Source organism: Lampris incognitus, chromosome 3 (genome assembly GCF_029633865.1).
Source record: "Lampris incognitus isolate fLamInc1 chromosome 3, fLamInc1.hap2, whole genome shotgun sequence".
Taxonomy (NCBI): domain Eukaryota; kingdom Metazoa; phylum Chordata; class Actinopteri; order Lampriformes; family Lampridae; genus Lampris; species Lampris incognitus.
The window spans coordinates 83643394-83668016 of record NC_079213.1 but is presented as its reverse complement, the minus strand read 5'-3'; the positions used below and the strand labels follow the sequence as shown (position 1 = coordinate 83668016).

Below are 24623 nucleotides of genomic sequence, written 5' to 3'. Positions count from 1 at the left end.
GTGTGTGTGTGTGTGTGTGTGTGTGTGTGTGTGTGTGTGTGTGTGTGTGTGTGTGTGTGTGTGTGTGTGTGTGTGAGGAATGCATGTTCAACATGTCTTTAATTGTGTGTATGGGTTAATTTGTGAGTGTGTTTAATATGAGTGGCAGCAAACAAGTGAGATTTGAATATGTCCAGGACCATTATGATATGATGTTTAAAGTAGAAACTCACATCATTAGGCTGAGGTTGTGGGTGTGAGGCTGCAGGTTCTGGGGCATCCTGAGAGGCCACGGACAGGCTCTCTTCAGCTCTTCTGGAGGTAGACGTAGTCCTTTCCCTTTCCGGCTAAAATGAAGAAGTATAATACTTGAAAAGAATATATATATATATATATATACAGGGATGAATATCTCACCCAGCCCTGTAATTGATAATAGAATATTTACATTTATTAATGCTAATAGTCTTATGATGATACACCTACTCTTTGGGGGTGAACTGGGAAGCCGAAGATGGATGGAATAACTACATGTCTGAGTCGGACAATCTGACCTGTCCTATCAAAATCGCTCTGCTTAAAATGCTCACAGCAGAGCACGAATGAATCACTTGCAGTGAATCCTTCCCTCCTCAAAGACACTTCCCACTTCTTCCTCAAAACATTGTCTTTGGGAAACCTTCAAAATGAAAACGGGAGATTTGAGAGAGTCTACACAAAAACATTTTACAAAGGAGGACACGCTTATTTTTTTCCTTCAAATTTCATAGAACCTTTCTTCAACAAAACTCCTATTTTGATGCATACTTGTTGACAATGAACCAAAGCTGGTGAAATTGTGAATACGGTAGGTTTGTTTGCAAACTATTCTACAGTCAGATGTTCTGTATTTTTAAGTAAGTGAGTTGGGTATGAGACATGAGAGGTAGGAGAACCGGACCGAAAGTACCACTTTTTACTTTTTCTGAGTTTACTCCGGTATGGTGACAGTAAAAGATGCCATATTTTATCAGAAACAACATACATGTGTCCCCTTTCAGAAGCAACTTTCCATATGTTTCTCAGTTAAATGATCTGGACATAAACAGACGGAGAACACAACTTGCGCGATGGTACTTTCGCACCTCCCTTGCGGGACCAAAGTAGCACTGCTGCGGTGCGAAAGTACCGGCTGTCATAAAGCGTAAGATGCATCGTATAATTATGGTTTTGTATTCTGATCACGTTTACCTTTATCAACCAATCTTGCAGACCCAATTTAACATCTGTGCCAATTCATCAAGGCTGTGGTGGACACGTATTGGGGATAGAATTCACCCCAGGAACTAAGGGTTAAGTCAGGGTTGCCCTGGCAGGTTAACGCAGGGTTAAGTTATGGTTGTCCAGCCAGTTTTCTGATGATTCTTGTCGCCTCCGCTCAGTCGAGCTGTGGTTTTGTTGTCTCTCTGATTTACCGTGGATTAAAGAAAGTTGCCTACACGGCTAAAGTGTGAACCTACGGTCTTCTCCGTTCCTTCGGCTCTACACTGGTGACCCCGACATCGGTTTTCGGATAAGTTTTCTGAAACCACACACATTATGGCTATGAACGCTGTTGCAATTAAACTGCCGGAGTTTTGGGAGTCTTCCGCGGCTACATGGTTCACGCAGGCTGAGGCACAGTTCGCGCTCAGAGACATAACAGTAGACGAGACCAGGTACTACTACGTAGTGGCGGCGCTGGGGTGCGCTACGGCTTCCAGGATAAGCGGTTTCATAACCAACTCACCGGCCGATGGTAAATACGCTGCACTTAAAAATCTCCTCCTTTAGTCCATGGGCCAGAGCCCAAAATTTCCTATTTCGGTAAACTCAAGGTGGCAAAACTTACTTATAATTTTTGAGAGGATCCATGTCTGTAGATGATATTTTGGTATGATAACCAATCCTGAGTGGCAGCTGTATCACAGTTATCAGCTCATGAAGTTAACCACCCCCTAAAATAAATTGCATTTTAGATGCTGGTGCATATCCTGGTTTAGCCTCATGGTCAGGACATTTTTCAATGTTCTATAATACTGTCTTTGGTATCATTTTAAAGGGGACCTTCTTAGCTTTCATTCAAGCCCTGTTGTGGATATTTCTCACAAATATAGAGGTCACTTGAGCTCTTCAACCCGTCAATAACACACATCTTTCTGCAATGTTCGCCTAAACTATATACTTTCTTTTAGCCCTGTGGCATCTAGGAATATCAGGGACACAAAACACAAAAACTGGAATACTCACAGGACTGTAAAGATTCAGGAAATGTATAATATACCCATACTATTTCATTGTGTGAGGTGATTGTGAACCTTAAATTAGAAGGGCATTATTACTAAGAAACTAACTAGACCAAAGCCAGTTAGTCCATGGGTCAGACCAGATATCGATATCACCCAAGGTGACACAACTTCACTGGTGCCATTTTATTTGGTACACTAACAGAAGTAAAATAATACATGATAACCTTTACAAATGAGCAGCTATTTCATTTTTCTTTCAGGAAACCTGTTTCTGTGCCTCTCACGATTGTGTATTTGCCCAGATTTTTACAAATATAGCATTTCAACACCCCTGGTACTGATTAGCCTAGCTTAAACTCTGGGACAGTTCTTAGTTGGCCAACAACCAAGGATAACCAGTACTGTGTACTTCCATTCATTGTGCTAAGCTAGGCTAACGTGCAGCCAGATAGCTTTCTACTAAACACATATAGAGGAAACTGGTATCTATCTTCTTGTCTCACTCTGGAGAAGATTGTAAGCTAATTTCCCATAATGTTAGCATGTTCTTTTAATGTATATGTTAATATGATTAGTTAAAGTGGCTACGAGGAACTTTCATCTTGTGTTGATTTTAGCGGCCTCATGTGGACAAAATACAGCTGTTGCATAGCAACTAGGTAATGTATCTATTTGTGGCTATGTAAGATAAATAATGGTAATATGACGCTGGTGAAGCAAAGTAAACTTTGTTTTAGTAGTGTGCATACACCTAAGTTACATGTATTTGTTTGTATGTGGCAGGTGAAAACTGACTGAATATGGCCACTGGTGAACAAGCAAGTTTTTACCCAATACCAAAGCGCCCACGGGTGGAGTGCATTATCCACTGTTCTGATGATACAGATAAGCTGGTTTCACTACAAAGTGTCGACTCATGGAGAACTCTGCTCAGGGCAGCTCAGATACGAAATCATGCACCAGTTTTGAAACTGGCAAAAGACATTCCTGAGGGACAGATTCCAGCAATCTACTACCACAGAAAGTGTCGCAGTATCTTCACTATGAAGCAAATTCTTGATGGCCTCCTTGCAAAAGAAAAGAAAAGTTGTGTCTCTGCTGAAGAGAAACAATCTAAGAGAGTAGCACGACATGCTCCAAGTACATCTAGGACCTATGATGCAGAGTGCATATTTTGTCAGAAAAACAGCAAATATTCCAAGAGACAGAATACGAGAGAAGTACTGGTGCAGTGTCGAGAACTGCGAGCTGATGCAAAGATCAGGAGTGCAGCCACAAAGAAAAGGGACAGCAGAATCCTTGCCATTGTGAGTAGAGACCTTGTAGCAGCTGAAGGGCACTACCACAGGTCATGCTATAGACTTTACACCAAAGAAGAGGTTTCCAAAGGAGAGGTTGCCAGCAATGAAGATGATGATGCTGCAGCCCAGTATGAAGCTGCTGTGAATAAGGCATACAATGAGCTGTTCCTCTTCATCAGGATGGAGCTTTTTGGCAATCCTCAAGTGATGACAATGACTGATCTCTCTTCTAGACTGATAGCTTCAATGAACTCCCAAGGCATTGCCCAAGTCAAGGAATCAACCAAGAAGCACATAAGGCGAAACCTGGAGAGTGAGTTTGCTGGAGCCTTGCAGATATTCCCTGATGAGAAAGGAAAATTCCTCCTCTATCCCGATAACTTGTCCATGAGGGAACTTGCCAAAGAAAATCAGTCTCTCAAAAGGGAGCTGCAGACCCTGAAAAGTGTCAGTGCACAAGATGTTATAGCCAAAGCAGCCATCAAATTGAGAGCAGACATTAAAAGTCAAGATGTTCCTCAAACCTGGCCGCCTGAAGTCAAACCAGAAGCAGAATGTCCTACCATTCCAGAGTCGCTCATTATCTTCCTGTACTCTCTACTCACAGGCTCAAATGATCCTGATCATGCATCCCAGAGAGTGCAGTGCCTTCTGCAGTCATTTGGCCATGACATAGTATATGCAGTGACATGTGGAAATACCAAGCCTTCCAAGCACATTGTTCTGCCATTCAGTGTCAAATCGTTGACAGGAAATGTAGAGTTGATAAACATCCTCAACCGACTTGGTCACAGTGTGTCCTATTCACAGATGGAAGAGATCAACACTGCCCTGTGTCTCCAGAAACTCTCATCATCAGGGAGTGGCATTGCCCTTCCAGCTAACATCCATCCTGGCATATTCACAACTTTAGCCTGGGACAATATCGACCGTCTTGAAGAAACTGTCAGTGGTGAGGGAACATCTCACAGAGTCAATGGGATTGCTGTGCAAGCAAAGCCAGTCAACCCACTTCCTGTCCAACCCATGCCCACTGTTCCCAAAACAAAGAAGAGAAGCATTGATGGACCCCCACCAATGTTACCAACTTACAATGCTGGACAACGGGTAGGGCCACCACAAAGCAAAAAGTCAGATGCCGATACTGCAGCCAATACTAAGCTTGCCAGAGAGAAAAACCTTCTTTGGGTCCTAGCACGCATGTCACAACAAGAAGAACAGTCAGTCAGCAGCTGGACAGGCTTCAACATCCTGACTCGAGGAGAGATGACGGTCATCCCCGACAATATAGGCTATCTGCCTACCATCAATGCTCCAGCGACACAAATGTCTACTGTCAACGAGGTGCTTAACCAGTCACTGAGCATCATGCAGTGCTTAGGCCTGAGGAAGATTGTCTGTGTCTTTGACCAAGCCCTGTATGCGAAGGCTGTCGAGATCACATGGAAACACCATGACAAGTTCCATGATATCATCGTTAGGCTTGGGGTATTCCACACCATCTGCACACTGCTGGCAATAATAGGAAAGCGTTTCCAAGATGCTGGACTCAAAGACCTCTGCATTGAGTCTGGCATGATTGCAGAAGGCTCAATTGCTGGTGTTATGGATGGCCGCAAGTACAACAGGGCAGTGCGACTACACAAGCTCCTGTATGAGGCTCTCATGCGACTGACCTTGAATGGTTTCCTGTCCTGGTTGGAAGAAACTCACAGGAATGACATGGTTCACCTGAATGAGACACTGAAGACCATTGACAGCCTTGGGAAAGAAGTCTCACAACATGCTTTGAAGGAGGTCCTCGAGAACAGCTCTTGTACACGCATCATGGATCTATTTGAAGTCTACCGTGAGTTCCTTAGAGGTGGAAACGGCAGCCTCTCGAACTTCTGGATGTCCTATTTGGACATGGTTGAAATCTTGTTGGGGCTCATCCGAGCATCCAGAGAGGGAGACTGGATGCTACACTTGGCTAGCATTCGAGCAATGATCCCATGGTGCTTTGCTTATGACAGGATGAATTATGCACGCTACCTCCCCTACTACTACGCCCAGATGTCTGAGCTGCCCATCACACACCCAGATGTGTACACAGAATTCATGGAAGGAGGCTTCTCAGTCCAACTGGGCTCCACCAATCCCTTTGGTCGAATCCCTGTTGACCAAGCTATAGAAGAAACGGTGAACAAAGACACCCAAACAGCTGGAGGGACAAAGGGATTCAGCTTGAAGCCAGGAGCTGTGACCAAATATTATCTCACAGCTGAGTATAGAAGCATGTACCTCAGACAGCTGAGAGACCTGACAGGTCAAGGCCGGTGCAAATGGTCTCATCCAGATCTACAGAGTCCAAGGATCAAGAGAGATGAAGCAGATGTCCAGTCTCTCATGGACCTTATGGAGAATAACTGGCTCAATCCTATGTCCCCTGATGAGATTGATTTGGTTAGCCTCTCCACTGGCAACATGGCTCCACCTGATGTGACCATAGATCTCTTGAGAGCTCTTGAGAAAGGAGAAGAGGCCTACCAAGCATTCCAGCAAACAAGGTTAGATGCAGACCCACCACCTGTGAAATTCCACGACAAGATGACCAAGCAAAGTCTGAAAACATTCTCCAATGTCAGCACAAAACAAGCTCATGGAAAGAAAGCACAGGATGTGGTTCTGAAGGCAGATAGAAACCTTTTCAGTCACGTGATCCTGGTGGCTGAAAGCAGGAAGGTGAATCTGAAGGATGTCCTTGCCTACCCATTGGGCCCACTACCATGGGCACTGGCAAATGCTGATGGGTCCTTACGAAAAACAAACAAGGCTGCACTTGCCAGAGAGCTTGAAAAGAATGTATCTCCTGCAGAAGACATCCCAATTCCATCTACTTCCATCATTGATGTGATGAGCCTGGTCCAAAAAATGAATGGCAACAACAAAACCTTTGCACAGGTGGCAGAGTCAGCCTTGACCCAGGTCCTCCATGAGGGAGCACAGAGTGGGAGGATTGATGTTGTTTTTGATGTCTATCACCAGACTTCGATCAAAGATGCTGAACGACTGAACCGGGGTGGAGACATCACTCTCCAGTACAAGAATCTTGCAGGGGGACACCACGTCCAGCAGTGGAGAAAATTTCTGTGCAGTTCCTCCAACAAGACCAGTCTCATCAAGTTTCTGGTGGAAGAGTGGAAACTCCCACGATACAGAGCTATGCTGCATGGCAAGGTGTTGTACATGACCTGTGAGGAAACCTGCTACAAGTTGACAGAAGATGGGTGTGAGGAAGCAGCAGAACTGCACTCCACACATGAAGAAGCTGACACCCGTCTGCTCCTGCATGCATTGCATGCAGCAAATGCGGGCTCAAAGTTAGTTATCATCACAGCTGAGGACACTGATGTCATGGTGCTTTGTCTTGGCTTCCAGAAGGACATCACCTGTCCCATCTACCAGAAGTGTGGGACTCAGAACCGCACACGGTTTGTCGACATCACCAAACTGGCAAGTTCACTTGGAGACAGCATCTGTGACAGCCTAATTGGCTTACATGCCTTCACAGGCTGCGACACTGTCAGTGCATTCGCTGGTCGAGGGAAGCTGAATGCCCTGAAGATAGTGAGAAAGCACACTTCCTGCCAAGAGACATTTAGTCAACTGGGACAGACATGGAATGTGAGTGATGAGCTGTTCCAGAAAATTGAGCAGTTCACCTGTCGGATGTATGTTGCTAATAGCAGCACTGCTGAGGTGAACAAACTGCGTTACCAGCTCTTCTGCACCAAAAGGGGAGAGGTTGAGTCCAGCCAGCTGCCACCATGTAGAGACTGTCTCTTTATGCATGTTCAACGAGCCAACTATCAGGCAGCAATATGGAAGTGCTGTCTGCAGGCTAACGCTGTGGTGCCAAGCCCTACTGAGTATGGATGGACAGACGATGAAGGCAAGCTGGCCATTTACTGGATGCGCTCCCCACCTGCACCAGATGTGGTCTTGGAAATGCTAACATGCAAGTGTGTGCATTCATGCAAAATGCCAAGCTGCATGTGCCTGTCAAATGGACTTCGCTCGCTAACTCCACCATCACTGATCCCCGTGAGCTGGCAAAGGAGGCTGACCGATTCTTTGTCGCTACACAACGTTCCTCCCATGCCGGGGTGCTGGCTCCTACCTTCACTGGCCCCCTGCCGACATCGCGGGCGTGGCCCGATGGTGGCGCCACAGCATCAGACCGCTACAAGCCCTCTGGACTCTGTATGTACCACGCTCGATTTGGTGCGAAAGCTAAACGGTGCCGTTCCCCCTGCAACTACAGGCCAACGGGAAATGAGAGGGCCAACACTCAGTAGTGGCCATGAGTGTTGGCGATACGAGCAGGCTACTCTTCATCCTCGACACCATCTCCGGTCGGCGATTTCTTTGTGACACGGGCGCACAGAGAAGCGTGCTCCCTGCTACTGACGTCGACATCATGGGCGGGGAGCGGGGCCCCCAGTTGGCGACGGCTGACGGCAGCCCTATCCACACCTACGGCGTGCGGTCTGTAGAACTGTGTTTTGGTGGACAACGTTTCACGTGGGAGTTCGTCATGGCCAATGTAACGCTTCCCCTCTTCGGATCTGATTTTTTGTGCGCTTATGGTTTGCTAGTGGACATTCAGAACAGCCGTCTGGTCGACGCCTTAACCTTCTCCTCCTTCGCATGTACGCGGGGGGAAGCGGCCTATGCAGGTCTAGCCAACTCTCTCTCAGAGGCAGACAAGTTCAACCGCCTCCTCGCTGAGTTCCCTGACCTCACCCAGCCTACCTTCTCTGCACCCACTGCTAAGCATGGGGTGGAGCATCACATTGCTACGAAGGGGCCCCCGGTCTACGCCAGAGCCAGGCGTCTCGACCCTGCCAAACTCGCCATTGCCAAGTCTGAGTTCGAGCACCTGGAACGCATGGGGATCATCCACCGCTCTGACAGCTCATGGGCGTCCCCACTCCACATCGTCGCTAAGCCTGATGGAGGTTGGTGCCCATGCGGGGACTACCGCCGACTAAATGACGCCACCACGCCCGACCGCTATCCTGTCCCGCATATCCAGGACTTTTCTGCAAACCTGTCTGGCAAACGCGTCTTCTCAAAAGTCGACCTGGTCCGTGGTTATCATCAAGTTCCCGTGCACCCCTCGGACATCCCCAAGACAGCGGTGACTACCCCATTCGGCCTATTTGAATTCCTACGAATGCCATTTGGACTCAAGAACGCGGCCCAGTCCTTTCAGCGGCTGATGGATTCAGTGCTCCGTGGCCTTCCTTTCATCTTCGTCTATTTGGACGACATACTCATCGCCAGCACCTCCGAGGAAGAACACCTGTCCCATCTTCACGCCCTCTTCACACGCCTCAGCCAGCATGGGCTGATCGTCAACACGGCGAAGTGCCAGTTCGGGCTGATGGCCATTGATTTCCTCAGGCACCGCATCACTGGGGACGGGGCGGTCCCCCTGCCCTCAAAGGTGGAAGCGGTGGCGGCCTTTCCGCGCCCCCAAACAGCTCGTGCGCTCAGGGAGTTCATCGGGATGGTGACATTCTACCACCGCTTCATTCCCCGAGCCGCCTTTATCATCCCGCCACTGTACGAGGTGCTGAAAGGCAAGTCCCCCAACCAGGCAGCCGACTGGACAGCAGAGCGAGACCGTGCGTTCACCGAGACTAAAGCTGCGCTCTCCCAGGCAACACTGCTAGCGCCTCCTTCACCTACAGTGCCTATTTCCATAACCACGGATGCATCGGACTATGCTGTTGGTGCGGTTCACGAGCAGTGGGTGGGGGGGGCTTGGCAGCCTTTGGCCTTTTTCAGTCGCCAGCTTACACCCCGAGAGCGCAAGTATAGTACTTTTAACAGGAACTCCTCGGTCTCTGGCTCGCCGTCCGGCATTTCCGGTTCCTGCTAGAGGGCCGCGAGTTTACTGCGTACGTGGACCACAAGCCCCTCACGTTTGCCATGTCCAAGATGGCCGAGCCATGGTCCGCTCGCCAGCAGCGACAACTCTCCTACATTTCGGAATTCACTACCGACATCCAGCACGTTGCTGGTAAGTCTAACCAGGTAGCTGACTGCCTCTCTAGGGCATTGATTGGAGTGGTCCACCTAGGCCTGGACTATGCACAGATGGCCGCTGACCAGGCCACGGACCCAAGCATCCTCCTTCTCCGGACCTCCGACACGGGGCTCCGCCTGCAGGACGTTCCTTTCAGCGACACGGGTGTCACCCTCCTGTGTGACGTCTCCACAGGACAGCCCAGGCCCATCGTCCCGGACAGCTGGAGACGCCCCGTGTTTGAAGCTGTGCATGGCCTCTCTCATCCAGGCGGTAAGCCATCCGTGCGCCTGACCTCTGCTAAGTTTGTGTGGGAGGGACTTAAGAGAGACATGAAAGCGTGGGCCGACTCGTGTGTTGCCTGTCAGCGGGCTAAGATACACCGCCACATTAAGGCGCCCCTGGAACGCTTCGCAGTGCCGGAGAGACGATTTGACCATGTCCATGTCGACCTGGTTGGTCCCCTACCCCCCTCCCATGGGTTCACCTACCTCTTCACTGTGGTGGACAGGAAGACGCGCTGGCCTGACATCTGCTGATGTGGCCCGGGCTTTTATTGGGTCGTGGGTCTCACATTTCGGTACGCCTTCCGACCTTTCATCTGACCGTGGGCCACAGTTTACCTCAGAGCTATGGAATGCTGTGGGTGAGGCTCTGGGCGTCAAGCTTCACCGCACTACCGCCTACCACCCCCAGGCGAACGGCCTATGTGAGCGCTTCCACCGGTCCATGAAGGCTGCGCTTCGGGCTACTCTCAAGGACTGCAACTGGGTCGACAAGCTCCCATGGGTCATGCTGGGCCTGCGGACCACCCCGAAGGAAGATCTACAAGCCCCCTCTGCGGAGCTGGTGTACGGCATGCCGCTGCGAGTCCCAGGCGATTCATGCCCAACGCAACGCGTCCCTGGTCAGCTGTGGACCAACGAGCCTCCTTGCTGGACGGGGTCAGAGCTTTCACACCTGTCCCTACCGCCCAACACGGCGCTCCGGTGTCCCAGGTGCCCCCAGGTCTGCAGTCAGTGGACTACGTGTTCATCCGTCACGACGCACACCGCCCCTCTCTGCAACCCCCTTATGACAGCCCCTTCCGCGTCCTGGAACGGGGAACTAAGCACCTGGTGGTGGATTTTGGGGGCACGGCCGAGCATGTTTCAGTGAACCGAGTTAAACCCGCACACCTGGACTTGACGCAGCCGTTGGAGTTAGCCCAACCTTCTCATCGCGGTTGTCCCCCGGCTCCGCCTCCTCCCCCCGTGGAGGCCCGCGCTGCCTCTTCTGCTCCTCAGGCCGACCTCCACAGGCCCGCATCAATGCCTCCCAGAGACACTCCGGCCCCTGTTACCCGGAGCCGCTGCGGACGGCCGGTCGTCCCCCCGCGCCTGCCTGACTTCGATTACTAGGGCGAATTCTGGGGAGGCTCATGTGGTGGACACGTATTGGGGATAGAATTCACCCCAGGAACTAAGGGTTAAGTCAGGGTTGCCCTGGCAGGTTAACGCAGGGTTAAGTTATGGTTGTCCAGCCAGTTTTCTGATGATTCTTGTCGCCTCCGCTCAGTCGAGCTGTGGTTTTGTTATCTCTCTGATTTAACGTGGATTAAAGAAAGTTGCCTACACGGCTAAAGTGTGAACCTACGGTCTTCTCCGTTCCTTCGGCTCTACAAGGCAATATTTTGAGTTTCATAGACTAATAAATATTCTTAGCGCCAATTTATCAATGTTGTGTAACGCAATTTTGATACAAGCCTTGTATTTTTTCAACATTTTCACAAAAACGTCAGTGATAGAGGTTGGTTATTATATTTGAATCAGCCATTCGCGCTTTTGTTCATTTCTTTTAATTCACCAATTGCTTTTGCGCTAACCTTCATGCACACCGCCATCACGTGGAACTAATTGGTCTTTGTCGTCATTTGGAGAATAGCAGTTTGTGTGAAGGCGTAAGCAAGGTAAGTCCTCAAATAATTAAAAACAATTGGCTATGTAGGCTGAAAAGAATTACCTTAACTGTACTATTCTGTAAGTATAATACAATAAAATACATTAACTTGCAGCTTGCTAGGGAAATAATTTACGTTACTTTCGTCCCTCCCCTCGCTGGTACGTTCGACCCTCTCAGGTCACCTCTCCATTTAGCCTGGCTAGCATATTAACTGTGCTAGCCTGTCGATTTAAAACTATTCTGTCATCGAGACAGTAAACGTGCTAACAAAGCAACATAAAGTCATTTACCGGAACTTCTAAGAATGAAACGCAATTCGAAAAAAAAACCTCAGATCACGTAATTTTACTTACCGCGTGAAAAAACAGCTTTCGCTCTATAACTTGTTTAAATAACCGCGTATCGCGCCAATTTTTTTGGGAGAAGGGAGAGGTCTTACAAACACACACACTGACTTAATTGCGTCACGTCCTGTTTTGTTTCCTTCGAAAAAAGCTCTGTGCTAATTTCGCGGCGTGTTACTTTCGGCCCGGTTCTCCCCTATCTTACTGTTGTTAGGATGGATTACATGTGAATAATACAGTCTGTGCCACCTGTGTAGAATTCGCTGGTCAATATAATACCAGTAACGTTAATATTGTTTTATTTGTACAATAGCATTCTTTTGTCAGTTGTAAAGTCAGTGTTATGGAATATGACTTATAATGTCTCAGTTCATAGCCGGGTGAACACCGGCACTGAGCATAGCCTAGCTAGCTGGCTACGATTTCGCAGTTGGACATAAATACAGTACAGTAATATTATATTCACAAAATACAACCAATAGTGATGTTCAATCTTACTTGTGAAAAGTAATCCCCCGAGCCCTGTTTTCGACGGTCCGTCGATTGGAGCAGGAATATGCTGAACAGTGTTCTGGCATCTTTCTCAGTCGTGTATTCTGCTGGTAGGCAACTCGTAGGATGACCGGTCCAAGATGGCTGCCGTATTTCTCGCGCCCCAACAGCCAATGCGGCGTCTACTCTATATGTCTATGATGTTTTTAGCAGCCTAGCGGTTGAGGCAAGTAAACGGAATTGACTCGACAAAACAACACCGATACAACACAATCGCTTGTGGCAACCAGCTAACCGTTAGGCTGCTGAAAACATGGCTCCACTTCCTGGAAAACTCTAAGCAGTGCCTACGTCAGCACTCTGAACGTCTGCCTTAAAGGAGCAGCAGCCCCTGGTGAATCTATCGTCAATTGTGTATCGCCACAGTAACATATTATTGCAACATGCCCGCTGGGGGACTCAATTCGAGGTGCACTGCACCACAAGGCTGTAATAACTAGGATTGTTATTCCTAGTATGTGGTTCCGGGGAGCAATTAGAGTGTGACACAGATCGCGAGTGACGCTGGCTAGAGATGAAAGTAACTGAACTGTATGACCTTAGGATTTGTGTTAATAAAGTGATAAGTAAGCAAGTAAAGCTTTACCCGTCCATTCTGTAGGGTTAAGTAACGAACGGGACAGAATGAAACAAAGGCGATGTCGCTGACTGCTCGGCTAAAGGGGCCAACCCCCAGCCGATCGGCCAGTGAGTCTCCTGTAGTTTACAGTATTATTAGTGCAACGTGTACGGATAGATAGACTTGGTAGGCCCTTGCCGACGTGTGGGACCCTCCAGTCGACTGGTTAACATTGCCGCCCGTGGTGCGGGAAAGCGGGGTTCGCGTCCCGGCTGTAGCAGTTCCCGAGCTCGCTACATTATTATTTGGTCTGTTGTTGTTGTTTTTTGTGGCTTTTTTGTATGTCCCCCCCCTTTTTTTTCCCCAATTGTACCCGGCCAGTTGCCCCACTCTTCTGAGCAGGAGCTGCTCCATCCCCTCTCTGCAGACTGCCACATGCCTCCTCCGATACATGAGGAGTTGCCAGCCGCTTCTTTTCACTTGACAATGGGGAGTTCCGCCAGGGGGAGGTACCGCGTGGGAGAATCACGCTATTCCCCCCAGTCCCCCCCTCGAACATGCGCCCCAAACGAGCAGAGGAGGCGCTAGTGCAGCGATCAGGACACATACCCACATCTGGCTTCCCATCCACAGACACGGCCAATCGGCTCTACACATAACTGTAGTCCACTGACTTCCGGTTTCTACTGCAGCGGTCATACCAGTTACGATGTCTGCAAGATTTACCATGGATAAATGTCAACGACATGCACAGAATTGTCGACAAACTTACCTGCACCTACCAGCAAACGGGTGAAACGTTTCAAGTTACACATATCAAGTTACGTCCGCAATTATGAGGATGATCCTGGTTATTGAGAGCTGGGACTCTAGTCTGCTTTAGCTACTTCGTAGTCTCAACAACCTTGCTATTCGTGTAACCGGTTATTTTCTTGCCCGGTGCGGGATTCGATACGGAGTGTACTGCACCACAAGGCGACATCACTAACCGCTCGGCTAAAGGGTCAGACCCGTTAGCTAGGGACTAACGTGTCTTATTAGTACTTTACATTCGTATATATGAAATAAGTGTGCTCTCAATTGTAGAAGTAAATCTATATTTTTGTATTAATTAACACAGGCAAACTTAATGAGCACATGCGGGTACTGTGTGATGGACAATGATAACAGCCAATGAAATGCGCTGAGATTGACATGTGATCTGTGCGTATATAACAGTGCGCATGTCAATAAAGTTTGTCTTTCTACGTTTGACCCCGGTAAGAGACCAACTGACGCCTCACTGTGTATTTATTCCTCCGTAAAGTCAACAATTATTTCGGTCTAGCACTGGGTATACACACTAGAATCGCTGAACAATTCAACTCTGACAACAGTTGTCTGCCTTATTGCTTCTCCTTCTTTCTTTCTATTCTGCAACTGGCTTCTATGATGAAGATGTGAATCACCATGTGCCTTATCATTTACGTAGAAAAGGTGATATGGATAGTTGTGGATAAATCCTACCTGTCAGTAACCATTAAAACGAGCAACTAGACAAGTGTTCATGATTTGGTTATTGGAGTGTTAGCTATTGTTGTAAATACGCCAGCAGTAGAATGTATCAAAAATGACACGTTTGTGTAAAACTTCAAAATTGTACCTTTGATGGTTCTCACTTTGAAATGTAACTGTCACTGGTTTTGTTTTCAATGTGGAAATTGTGAATTGTACGGCGGGGAAAGGCAGGGAATGCTTGTTTTAGCTCCATGATCTCATCTACTGCTGTGTGGACTGTAAGGGCAAAGGTCAAGTGTCACAACCTGCTGTAAAGTTAATCGGCGATGCTTTACTGCCTGCTACACAAAGGTTTGTCAGAAGGGCAGTAGGTTCTTAGGTTTCTCAGGACGTCACCTCAAATTGACCTCTTTTACTTGACCCCGAACGACTTCAGGGTTATGTAATCAAAGGCAGATGTTTATATTCTGCTGGTGGCAGCTGACATTCCTGGACACGGGCGTTTTTACAGGTATAGCTATGTGAGCTACTCATCTATGACAAGATGATAATAGTTGCACCACTTCTGCTGTACAGATATCAAATAATGTGACATAAAAGATATTAAAAGTAAGTGTCTTTATGCATGCTCAATAATCCAGGTAAGGAAATCATAGAATCAGTTCATCTGGGTACGTTTATTGAGAGAAACGTTTCATCACTCATCTAAGTGACTTCCTCAGTCACTCAGTTGAGACTGAACTTTCTGTATTAAATGTCGGGCTACCAAGATGCCACTTTTTATAATTACTTTATTATAAGACATAAAGTAGTCTTTATCTTTGTGTAAAGAGCAGCAGTGTTTCATCCCAAGTATTGCTTTTATTCACATTTGATATTCTGATCCAGAGTCAGACTATGCTTTTTATGTAATTACTTATTGTATTGAAATAAGGTTGATTGAACTAAAAGAAATAGACCACTGATAGCTGCTAGCACGAATACTTAGTTTGGAACAGAGGCCATCCTAAACCAACCATGTCTCTCCTACAACATGGATTCCAGCATACTGTTGCACACAAATGTGGATTTCCACTGATGTTAAAGCAGGTACATTTATACATAGGTGTGCTGGCTGAACTGATGTGTTAAAAGTGTGAAACGTTTGGTGTGGTATTTACAGAGTCCTTGTACTATGAAGTATGCAGAAAAGCACCATTTTGCTTGAATAGAAAGGGCCTCATTTGGTAAACATCAAACTGCCCCTTTCCTTGGCAAGGAATGGGAAAGCCCATGGTGTCTCTGCCATGATGTGAGGTCAGACACAGTTTGTGGATGGGAGGACACAGCCCTCCCCCTCCTCTGTGACATCCTACTCTGCCTTCTTGGACTTTCTCTTGCGGGTGCCTTCGTTGAGCTCCTCCTTGGTTTTCAGGGGTGATGAGGGGATGGCGGGGGCAGGAGCAGGGTGGTGGTGGTGGTCCTCCTCACCTCCTCCCAGAGGGGAGCCGAAGAGCAGGTGGCACACCCAGGACTCGATGAGGGCGAAGGGAGAGCCATGGGAGTGGCGGGAAGTCATCACCACCTAGGAGGATTGGAGGGTATCGTGAAATAAAACCCTTAAATCTCCCTTTGACTCTCAAACTGGCTGCTTAACCACTGATTAGATGGAATTAGTATTGGGACCTTACTGGGGAAAGTTCACTGGTACCATAAATCATTCTGGGTGGGACTGTCCAGGTTCACAGCCAGCATATATTTATAAATGTACTTAAAGGAAACGTTAACCCTAGGTAAAAATACAGTTCAGAAGATAGCTTTTGATATAAATTAACATTTCATGTGAATGTTTGAAAATAAAGAGTTCATACAACTGAGATATACACTACCGTTCAAAAGTTTGGGATCACCCAAACAATTTTGTGTTTTCCATGAAAAGTCACACTTATTCACCACCATATGTTGTGAAATGAATAGAAAATAGAGTCAAGACATTGACAAGGTTAGAAATAATGATTTGTATTTGAAATAAGATTTTTTCTACATCAAACTTTGCTTTCGTCAAAGAATCCTCCATTTGCAGCAATTACAGCATTGCAGACCTTTGGCATTCTAGCTGTTAATTTGTTGAGGTAATCTGGAGAAATTGCACCCCACGCTTCCAGAAGCAGCTCCCACAAGTTGGATTGGTTGGATGGGCACTTCTTTGAGCAGATTGAGTTTCTGGAGCATCACATTTGTGGGGTCAATTAAACGCCCAAAATGGCCAGAAAAAGAGAACTTTCATCTGAAACTCGACAGTCTATTCTTGTTCTTAGAAATGAAGGCTATTCCATGCGAGAAATTGCTAAGAAATTGAAGATTTCCTACACCGGTGTGTACTACTCCCTTCAGAGGACAGCACAAACAGGCTCTAACCAGAGTAGAAAAAGAAGTGGGAGGCCGCGTTGCACAACTGAGCAAGAAGATAAGTACATTAGAGTCTCTAGTTTGAGAAACAGACGCCTCACAGGTCCCCAACTGGCATCTTCATCAAATAGTACCTGTTAGAGCCTGTTTGTGCTGTCCTCTGAAGGGAGTAGTACACACCGGTGTAGGAAATCTTCAATTTCTTAGCAATTTCTCGCATGGAATAGCCTTCATTTCTAAGAACAAGAATAGACTGTCGAGTTTCAGATGAAAGTTCTCTTTTTCTGGCCATTTTGAGCGTTTAATTGACCCCACAAATGTGATGCTCCAGAAACTCAATCTGCTCAAAGAAGTGCCCATCCAACCAATCCAACTTGTGGGAGCTGCTTCTGGAAGCGTGGGGTGCAATTTCTCCAGATTACCTCAACAAATTAACAGCTAGAATGCCAAAGGTCTGCAATGCTGTAATTGCTGCAAATGGAGGATTCTTTGACGAAAGCAAAGTTTGATGTAAAAAAAATCTTATTTCAAATACAAATCATTATTTCTAACCTTGTCAATGTCTTGACTCTATTTTCTATTCATTTCACAACATATGGTGGTGAATAAGTGTGACTTTTCATGGAAAACACGAAATTGTTTGGGTGATCCCAAACTTTTGAACGGTAGTGTACATCTCTGAAAATCAGATTTTTAGCAGAACTGATGAATTTTGTGGGCACTGCCATTGAAAATGCCATTGTGCATGACACCAAACTAGTAGTTAGAATCAATGAAGTCAATTGAAAGAGGCGATATTGCGCAACACAAAAATGGCATACACTAAATTACTAAATGAGGGATATGGTCACTCGAATGATAATTTTGCTTATAATGAACCAATTAGCTTAGAGCAGGGCTACTAGAAAGTCTCTCCCTTTCAAAGCCAGGTGGGTACAAAAGGACGTGGTCGGAGTCCCATTTCATTTAAGTTCCATATGTTAAGTTTGAAAATGTCAGTGTGGCATTGTTTTGCCAACTACAAGAATAGATTACAAGAGTACATCATGCTCAAGCATAAATTTACTGGGAAAGATGAGCTAGCGTTAGCTCAGCAGCCATTGCCCAAGCAGACTTCCTGATGTTAGCAAACTGTCTTCACGCTTCTCATGTTGTTGTCACAGAGCAACACTGTTGGGTGTCACGTTCGGCGTGAACGCAGCATCAGTCTAATTCATACTCGCTGCCTTCTAAGTAATCTTCCGCCATCTTGTCTGCAGAGGTTGGTTTCAGCTGTCACATCCCAGCATTCAGCCTGTATGACAGTGCTCAGCAGGCTGCATGGCGCCTCCTAGTGGCATTGTAGAACAGCAATACAAAAATGCTCACAACCTTCTCTTATAAATGGTCAAACACACCTGGATTTTTTGTCACAGGCTATGAACCCCCGACCTGTGTACGTATTTACATTACATTTACTATCTGTTTGAACAACCTTTGCCCCACTGAGAGCCAGTGAGGAGGGGGGGGGGGTGAATAGAAAGCCCCGGCAGACAGGAGTGGACTGATGAGCTTACTTTGAATGTGGCCATGAACAGAGTGAAGATGAGGATGAGGGTGCTCTTGGAGATGGGGATCCAGTGGGCCTCCTGAAGGGTGAACAGAATGGCTCCGTACAGGCTGGCTTTGGTCGGGCTGGAGAGACAGTCAAAACACTCATTAACATACAGGATTCACACGCTCCGTGACAAATAAAGGTAAATGTTGCCATAGATAATAGAAGATCAGGACTAGGAATAGCTCCGATAAAAAAAAAAGAGAAATAGATTGAATCATTTTTAGGTGAAATTTGAGTTCATTTATCTATCTATCTATCTATCTATCTATCTATCTATCTATCTATCTATCTATCTATCTATCTATCTATCTATTTATTTATTTACTAACAAAAGCAAACCCTTTTTCCCTGAAGTTTGCCATTAATCAACCAATCCGTGAAAGTTCATCAACGAGGGAGTAAAAATAATTTAATATGCCTGTATGTTTTTACAATATGTGAGTTTAAAAGAATGGCAGATTGTTTGGTTTACTTGCATGACTTTGTTTTCGCATATTGTTAAAGTAAGTTGCCCCGAAAGAAATGCAATGGTTTGCAGTGGCAACTGAATTAAAGTCAGTTAAAGTGACTCGATCTGATTTCACTGGTGGTGTGTAAAGATATTTAACAATGCTTTAATCAAGCAAACTATCAAATAGATGTTATGGGGCAACCTAAAATGGTTGCAACATGCACCATAAAGCCCTCAACACTTGGCTGCGCTGTTTATGCTGGCAAACCACAGCAAACCAGCCAACAGCCTGGTTCTTATGGCTTTCCTTCAACACAAATAAACGGGAACTTTCCCTTTGCGAATACTTCTAGAAACTATATCATTGCTCCTATGTACACAACATAGTGTTTTCACGCTGCAATTGTTCTGAAACAATTATGAATTCAAAATATGATTTCCCTGTGCCCACTAAACAGACGTGTACTCGTTGGTTTTGATGTTTTTCGTTGGGTGGGTGACAAATGGGTGTTCGGTTGCATATTACACCAACAACGTTTAACAAACGTGTGTGACAAGAAACATTTTTTGTGTGGAATTTCACATGATCAGTTAACCCAGTTTATAGTGGAGAGTGTGCTACTCGTCTAACTTTCACCACACAATGGAGGTGCTATAAACCATATTCCCCTGCCAGCGTGCTATACATGGAACCACACCTTCTATTTAATCCCTTCCTTCAGACTGGGATATCAGCTTCGGTTACACAGGGGTCTAAAAACTGCCTCACACTTGAGGAGACGAGTGTATTCACCCATCACACCCACCGAACACCCATCAGGCCCTAAAGACACACTTACAATGACATGTTCAGGATCTCATTGGTCTCAGGCCTCCACACGCCGCGCAGCAGCTGCTCAAAATTGGACATGAGAGCCACTCCAGACCCTGGGTAGATAAAAATAGAAAATGAAAGTAATTAGGGCAACAAAAAAAAGTCTTTGTCCTGCATCACCGCTCTCAACTTCCTTGGTTTCTTTTTCTTGTCTCAGGATGGTGCCCACGTGGCCCTGCCAGGACACTGCCCCTGTGACAGAGGCATGTCAGGGAGATGGCGCGTGGCAGGGGGGGGGCAGTTACCTTTGACGTAGCCGATGATCACCATGATGAAGAAGCCGTGGTGGTAGGCGTGCTGGGCATGGTGAACGCCGGCGGCGATTTTGCGTGTGCGGACAACTTCTTTCAAGGCGACCAACACCAGCTTGACGGGCAGGAAAGCCACGCATTTGTAGAAGAGGTTCAGCGGGCAGTAAAAGATGAGGTACCTGCATTGGCAAATGTAGACAAGGACACATTTCTCGTTGGGAAATTGACTTGACTTGACTATGATGTCGACGTGAATAAATTAATCACTGACTTGCAGTCAGCACAAAAATGAGATCTGTGTCTAAAAGTTCGATGATCTGACAGTAGACGCAGTCATTGGTAAACACATGACTGTTTCTATTAGAAACATTCCACTCAAAGCCTCCTCACTGTTTTTCCTCATAAGGAGGCTTTAAACTTCACTTCCGTTTCAGTAGACGACAGGGTGGGACAGATGCTGTTTGGTCCAAGGTCCAAAATGGGGACAGAGTTTATGGTAGCCACCAGTCACATCAATTGATCTTTTAACTTTCACAATAGAGTATAATCTCCCACCAATGTCTGTGGCTAGATGGGTGGACACATTTATAAACAGAAAACAGTTCGCACACTGTCTCTTATGCTCCAAAAGAAGATGTTTGTCACATAGAAACATGAACATGTCAGCGAACATGTTATAACACGCAGTGTTTAGACTGGGTTTTTAAACTCAGTTGTTTTCTGTACAGCTTCATTTTGTCTCATCCTGTCCTGCACAAATGACCTGGATGAGCTCTACTGACTCATGCAGGGAGGCCAAATTTATCTGCCACAGCCAAAGCTGGTGATACCGCAGCTATCACACAAACAGGAGCCTTTGATAGTGAACTTTTTAACAGCACAGATAGAGTCCAAACTCCTTTATCTCCTTTTTCAGAGGGGGGGGAAAACCGTTCTGAGGCGTTTCTCACCAAACAGCGGAGGCCAGAAGGATGTGGCTGTTGTGTTGGAAATAGTCGATGGGGCTGCTCCCGAGCATGATGTCTGCCAGGATATAGCTCCCAAAGCAGTAGAGCATGGCACACAGCCAGGAGGCCACAGGACTCCTCCGAGAGACCTCCACTGACCCTGTAAAAACACACACGGTCCTTTCACATGCAAGGAAACTGACATACAATCAAAGTATTTGAAAATAAAAACAAACAGAAAACGGTAAGAAATTGCTGTAACATGCAGTATGCATGAGTATGTGCTCTTTGGGTTATATGCAGTGATGAAGGTGTTGATAACATTTGGTCGTGTGTGTGTGTGTGTGTGTGTGTGTGTGTGTGTGTGTGTGTGTGTGTGTGTGTGCGCGTGCTCTGTTTGATTGTTCTCTGAATACTTTTCAGAGTGCATTTGGCAACTTTGCTGCACACCCTGGTGGTGCAGCATATTATCATAAACCAGTGCTGACTTGGCATTTTGTTCACGTTGTGAATAACCATTTACCAGCTCACCATCTCTACAGGATACAAAAAGTGAGTGGCGCATTATAACAAATCCCAAAGACTTGCCAATGAAACAATAGTGAACATTACATGGAGGCTGATGGTGTGACATGAATCTACTTCTGTAAGATATCGCAGCCTAAATGCTGTGCTTGTAGAGATTTCCAGGAACAGGTGTATATCGGGTTTGTAGTGTGATTAGCGCCTCAGCTTGAAAGCAATCTGATCCTTCAAAATGCCGTCCTATAAATACAAGCTACTCCATTACTTCTGTTACCTCAGCCAACTGTTGGGCCTGGCTTCAGCGTTGATCCTTACAGGCTGCCAATTCGTTCTACCAACATCGAGCCCCAAGCTCATTCATGTGCTCCTCCAAAATGCAGAGTGAATTAGGTAACTACAATCCCATGCTTGTCAAGAACAGTATACATGAACGCCTCTTGTTACTCTTACAGAACAATTATTTCTGGTGCAAGTAACGCCTGTGGCAATCCCTCCCAAATGTAAGGCCGGAAAGTATGTTCAGAACTCATTATATGTGAATACTGTTCTTATACTAAAACATACATCGATATATGTAGAAAAGATCTGTTGCTGATTAGATCCAAATGAGAAGGTAACTACCATTACATGAGGAGATTTGAGATCTTGCATGGTGTAATCTGACAATGATATTCTGTTTTTGTGTTTGTTTTGGATTCTTTTTTCTTTTTTTGTGGGGGGTGTTCTCCATTTGCCATCACCCAAAACTTTACTTCCTCAGTCAAAACCCACTCCTTGTTGTCTGTGAATGTTCTCATTCATCCAGGTCATTGTTATCCAAAGGAATTGAATCGAGTGCAACTGGACTTGGTATATATATCTGTGAAGACGTTTCGCCTCTCATCCAAGAGGCTTCATCAGTTCGTGCCTTTCTGACTAGACCAAGCTAGTCTGGCTGGTGATGAGACCAGCCAGCCAGACTAGCTTGGTCTAGTCAGAGCTAGTCTGGCTGGTGATGAGACCAGCCAGCCAGACTAGCTTGGTCTAGTCAGAGCTAGTCTGGCTGGTGATGAGACCAGCCAGCCAGACTAGCTTGGTCTAGTCAGAAAGGCACAAACTGATGAAGCCTCTTGGATGAGAGGCGAAACGTCTTCACAGATATATATACCAAGTCCAGTTGCACTCGATTCAATTCCTTTGGACCACTCCTTGTTCTCTTTCAATTACAACAATAATGATAATAATAATAATAATAATAATATAACTATACATATAGGTTTTCACTCAAACATATGCAATGGTGATCATTAACAATAACGACTTCAGTTATGACAGTACAGTATCTCTTGGATGTGTCCCTAGGCTTTTGTTCTTTGTAAATCAAGTGCTGCAATGGGCTCCCACACTGAAGTTTTACTATCTCCTCCACAAGTGTCTGGGCTCAGTGAACACAGGGAGGTCTGAAGCCCACCGATGTCTATTTTAAGCCCTTCTATTTATTGCCTGGCCGGCAAAGCTGCTGGTATGCACAGGCTCTCTATCAAATGTCATGCTCCTCTGGCTCTGTTGGTAAAAAAGAGCAAAATCTTGAAAACTTTCAGGCATTAAACAAAGCTGCATTGCACGGATTAATCCACTCAAGGGTGAGGTTTACAGTAATTTTCTCAGGGCAAATCCGTCAGGTTGCAGAAAGAGCAGACGTTCATTATTACACAAAAGAGAAAAAACATTCTTTGAAATAACGTTGCCGCAAGATGAATAGCCTAGTTGCTTGCACTTGTTTGTGTATTGCATAGTAAAGCAGTTCACCTTGATGCAAAGGCCTTTAATTGCTGTAAGGTAAGACGGTAATAGCCCACATTTACAAAGCAGTCCCCAGTGATACTGTGTTTATACAAGGATGTACATTTGGCAAAGCATACAATCTGTTTACAGGCTGTAATCATCAGTTAAATGAAAACAGATAAAACCAAGTAAGCGGGGGGGGGGGGGTCGCACTCACCTGGTTCATACTTGAGGTAGAGTATGGACACGATGTAATAAGCGAGATCAAAAACTGGAAACATTCCCATTTTTGAAAAAACTTGGGGGAAATCGCTCAAATTGAGAACTCCCAGCACGTCCATGTTTGATGTATTTTAGGATGCGCAACGAGGCTGCCCCCCTATTCTCCCCTTCTCCGTCTGCCCGGGTAAAAAAGCCCTGACACTCAAGCCTCCCTATTAATACTCCTCATCTTTCCCCCCCACCGCCGACTGCTCTTACTTGTCCAACCCATTTACAGAACGATGCCCTGTCGATTCAACGTATGGATCGCAGAAAAGCTACGTTTCGGTTCAGCAATCACGGGGAGATGTTACAGGGATGTGTTATTACCCCATCCATGGACTGTATCGCGCTCGCCCGTGCGGGTTTTCTTTCACGCGTTTCGACCATTTCGCCCAGCGTGCGTGTATGAAGCACCTTGTTGTGTCAATACGGGATCGTTTAATGAGGCTGGATCATGAGCAGCTGATTTGGTCCAAGTATCATAATGTTGTATAGCAGGCCGTAAGGCTGCCAAGCTAGTTCCTCCAGAGGATGAAAAAAAAAATGGCATCAAGAAAAAAAAATGGCGCAGTAATCATAGACGTCTGAAATTACATCACTGCCTGGCTTGATATTCCCTAAATCTGAACTAAAAGATCAACAGTGCAATTATGTGCAGCCTACTTGTTTAATTGATTTGTTTACTTAAAACGATCATCCACTTGATCAATTACGTATTCAGGTCTGCAAAGGCTATTATCACTATAATACCTATAGATTTTAAATATCAGAAATATGTAGCTGAATATATGATAAAAAATTGTTCTCCGGATAAACTAAACACGTTTATCTGGTATTCATTACATTCTTTGATAGGGGATATTTTGTGTATTTTTGTATTTTGAGCTACAGAAGAATGCAACAAATCTGTTTTACTTTAGGCACATGAAATAACAGAGCGTAGATTTGGTGCTCTATGGGAAATGTAGGCAAAGGCAAAGACCAAGGATGCCATCCTTACACAATTCATGCTTTCCTCACTTGTGAAACCCAGCTTCCCTGAA

General features: G+C 46.0%; 1 protein-coding gene and 1 long non-coding RNA gene across 2 annotated transcripts; one reads left to right on the top strand and one right to left on the bottom strand.

The window, feature by feature from the left end:
* Nucleotides 1-15159: 15159 nt before the first annotated feature.
* On the bottom strand, nt 15160-24138 carry tmem38a (transmembrane protein 38A). Its single transcript, XM_056277140.1, has 6 exons — nt 23534-24138; nt 21031-21187; nt 20075-20259; nt 19795-19882; nt 18464-18581; nt 15160-16083 (listed from the first exon to the last, which is right to left on the bottom strand). Exons 1-6 carry the CDS (start codon nt 23655-23657, stop codon nt 15871-15873), a joined length of 885 nt encoding a protein of 294 aa, XP_056133115.1. The 5' UTR covers nt 23658-24138; the 3' UTR covers nt 15160-15870.
* On the top strand, nt 18543-21171 carry LOC130110146 (uncharacterized). The gene is made up of 3 exons (XR_008810028.1): nt 18543-18643; nt 19987-20255; nt 20997-21171. It is a non-coding gene; the product is annotated as an uncharacterized LOC130110146 (long non-coding RNA).
* Nucleotides 24139-24623: the final 485 nt, after the last annotated feature.

Coding starts and splice junctions, on each gene's coding strand:
- tmem38a (XM_056277140.1), bottom strand. CDS start 23,657: ATGGACGTGCTGGGAGTTCTCAATTTGAGCGATTTCCCCCAAGTTTTT. Junction 19,883..20,074: donor GATCATCGGCTACGTCAAAG/GTAACTGCCCCC, acceptor TTATCTACCCAG/GGTCTGGAGTGGCTCTCATG. Junction 16,084..18,463: donor TGTTCATGGCCACATTCAAA/GTAAGCTCATCA, acceptor CAATCCTCCTAG/GTGGTGATGACTTCCCGCCA.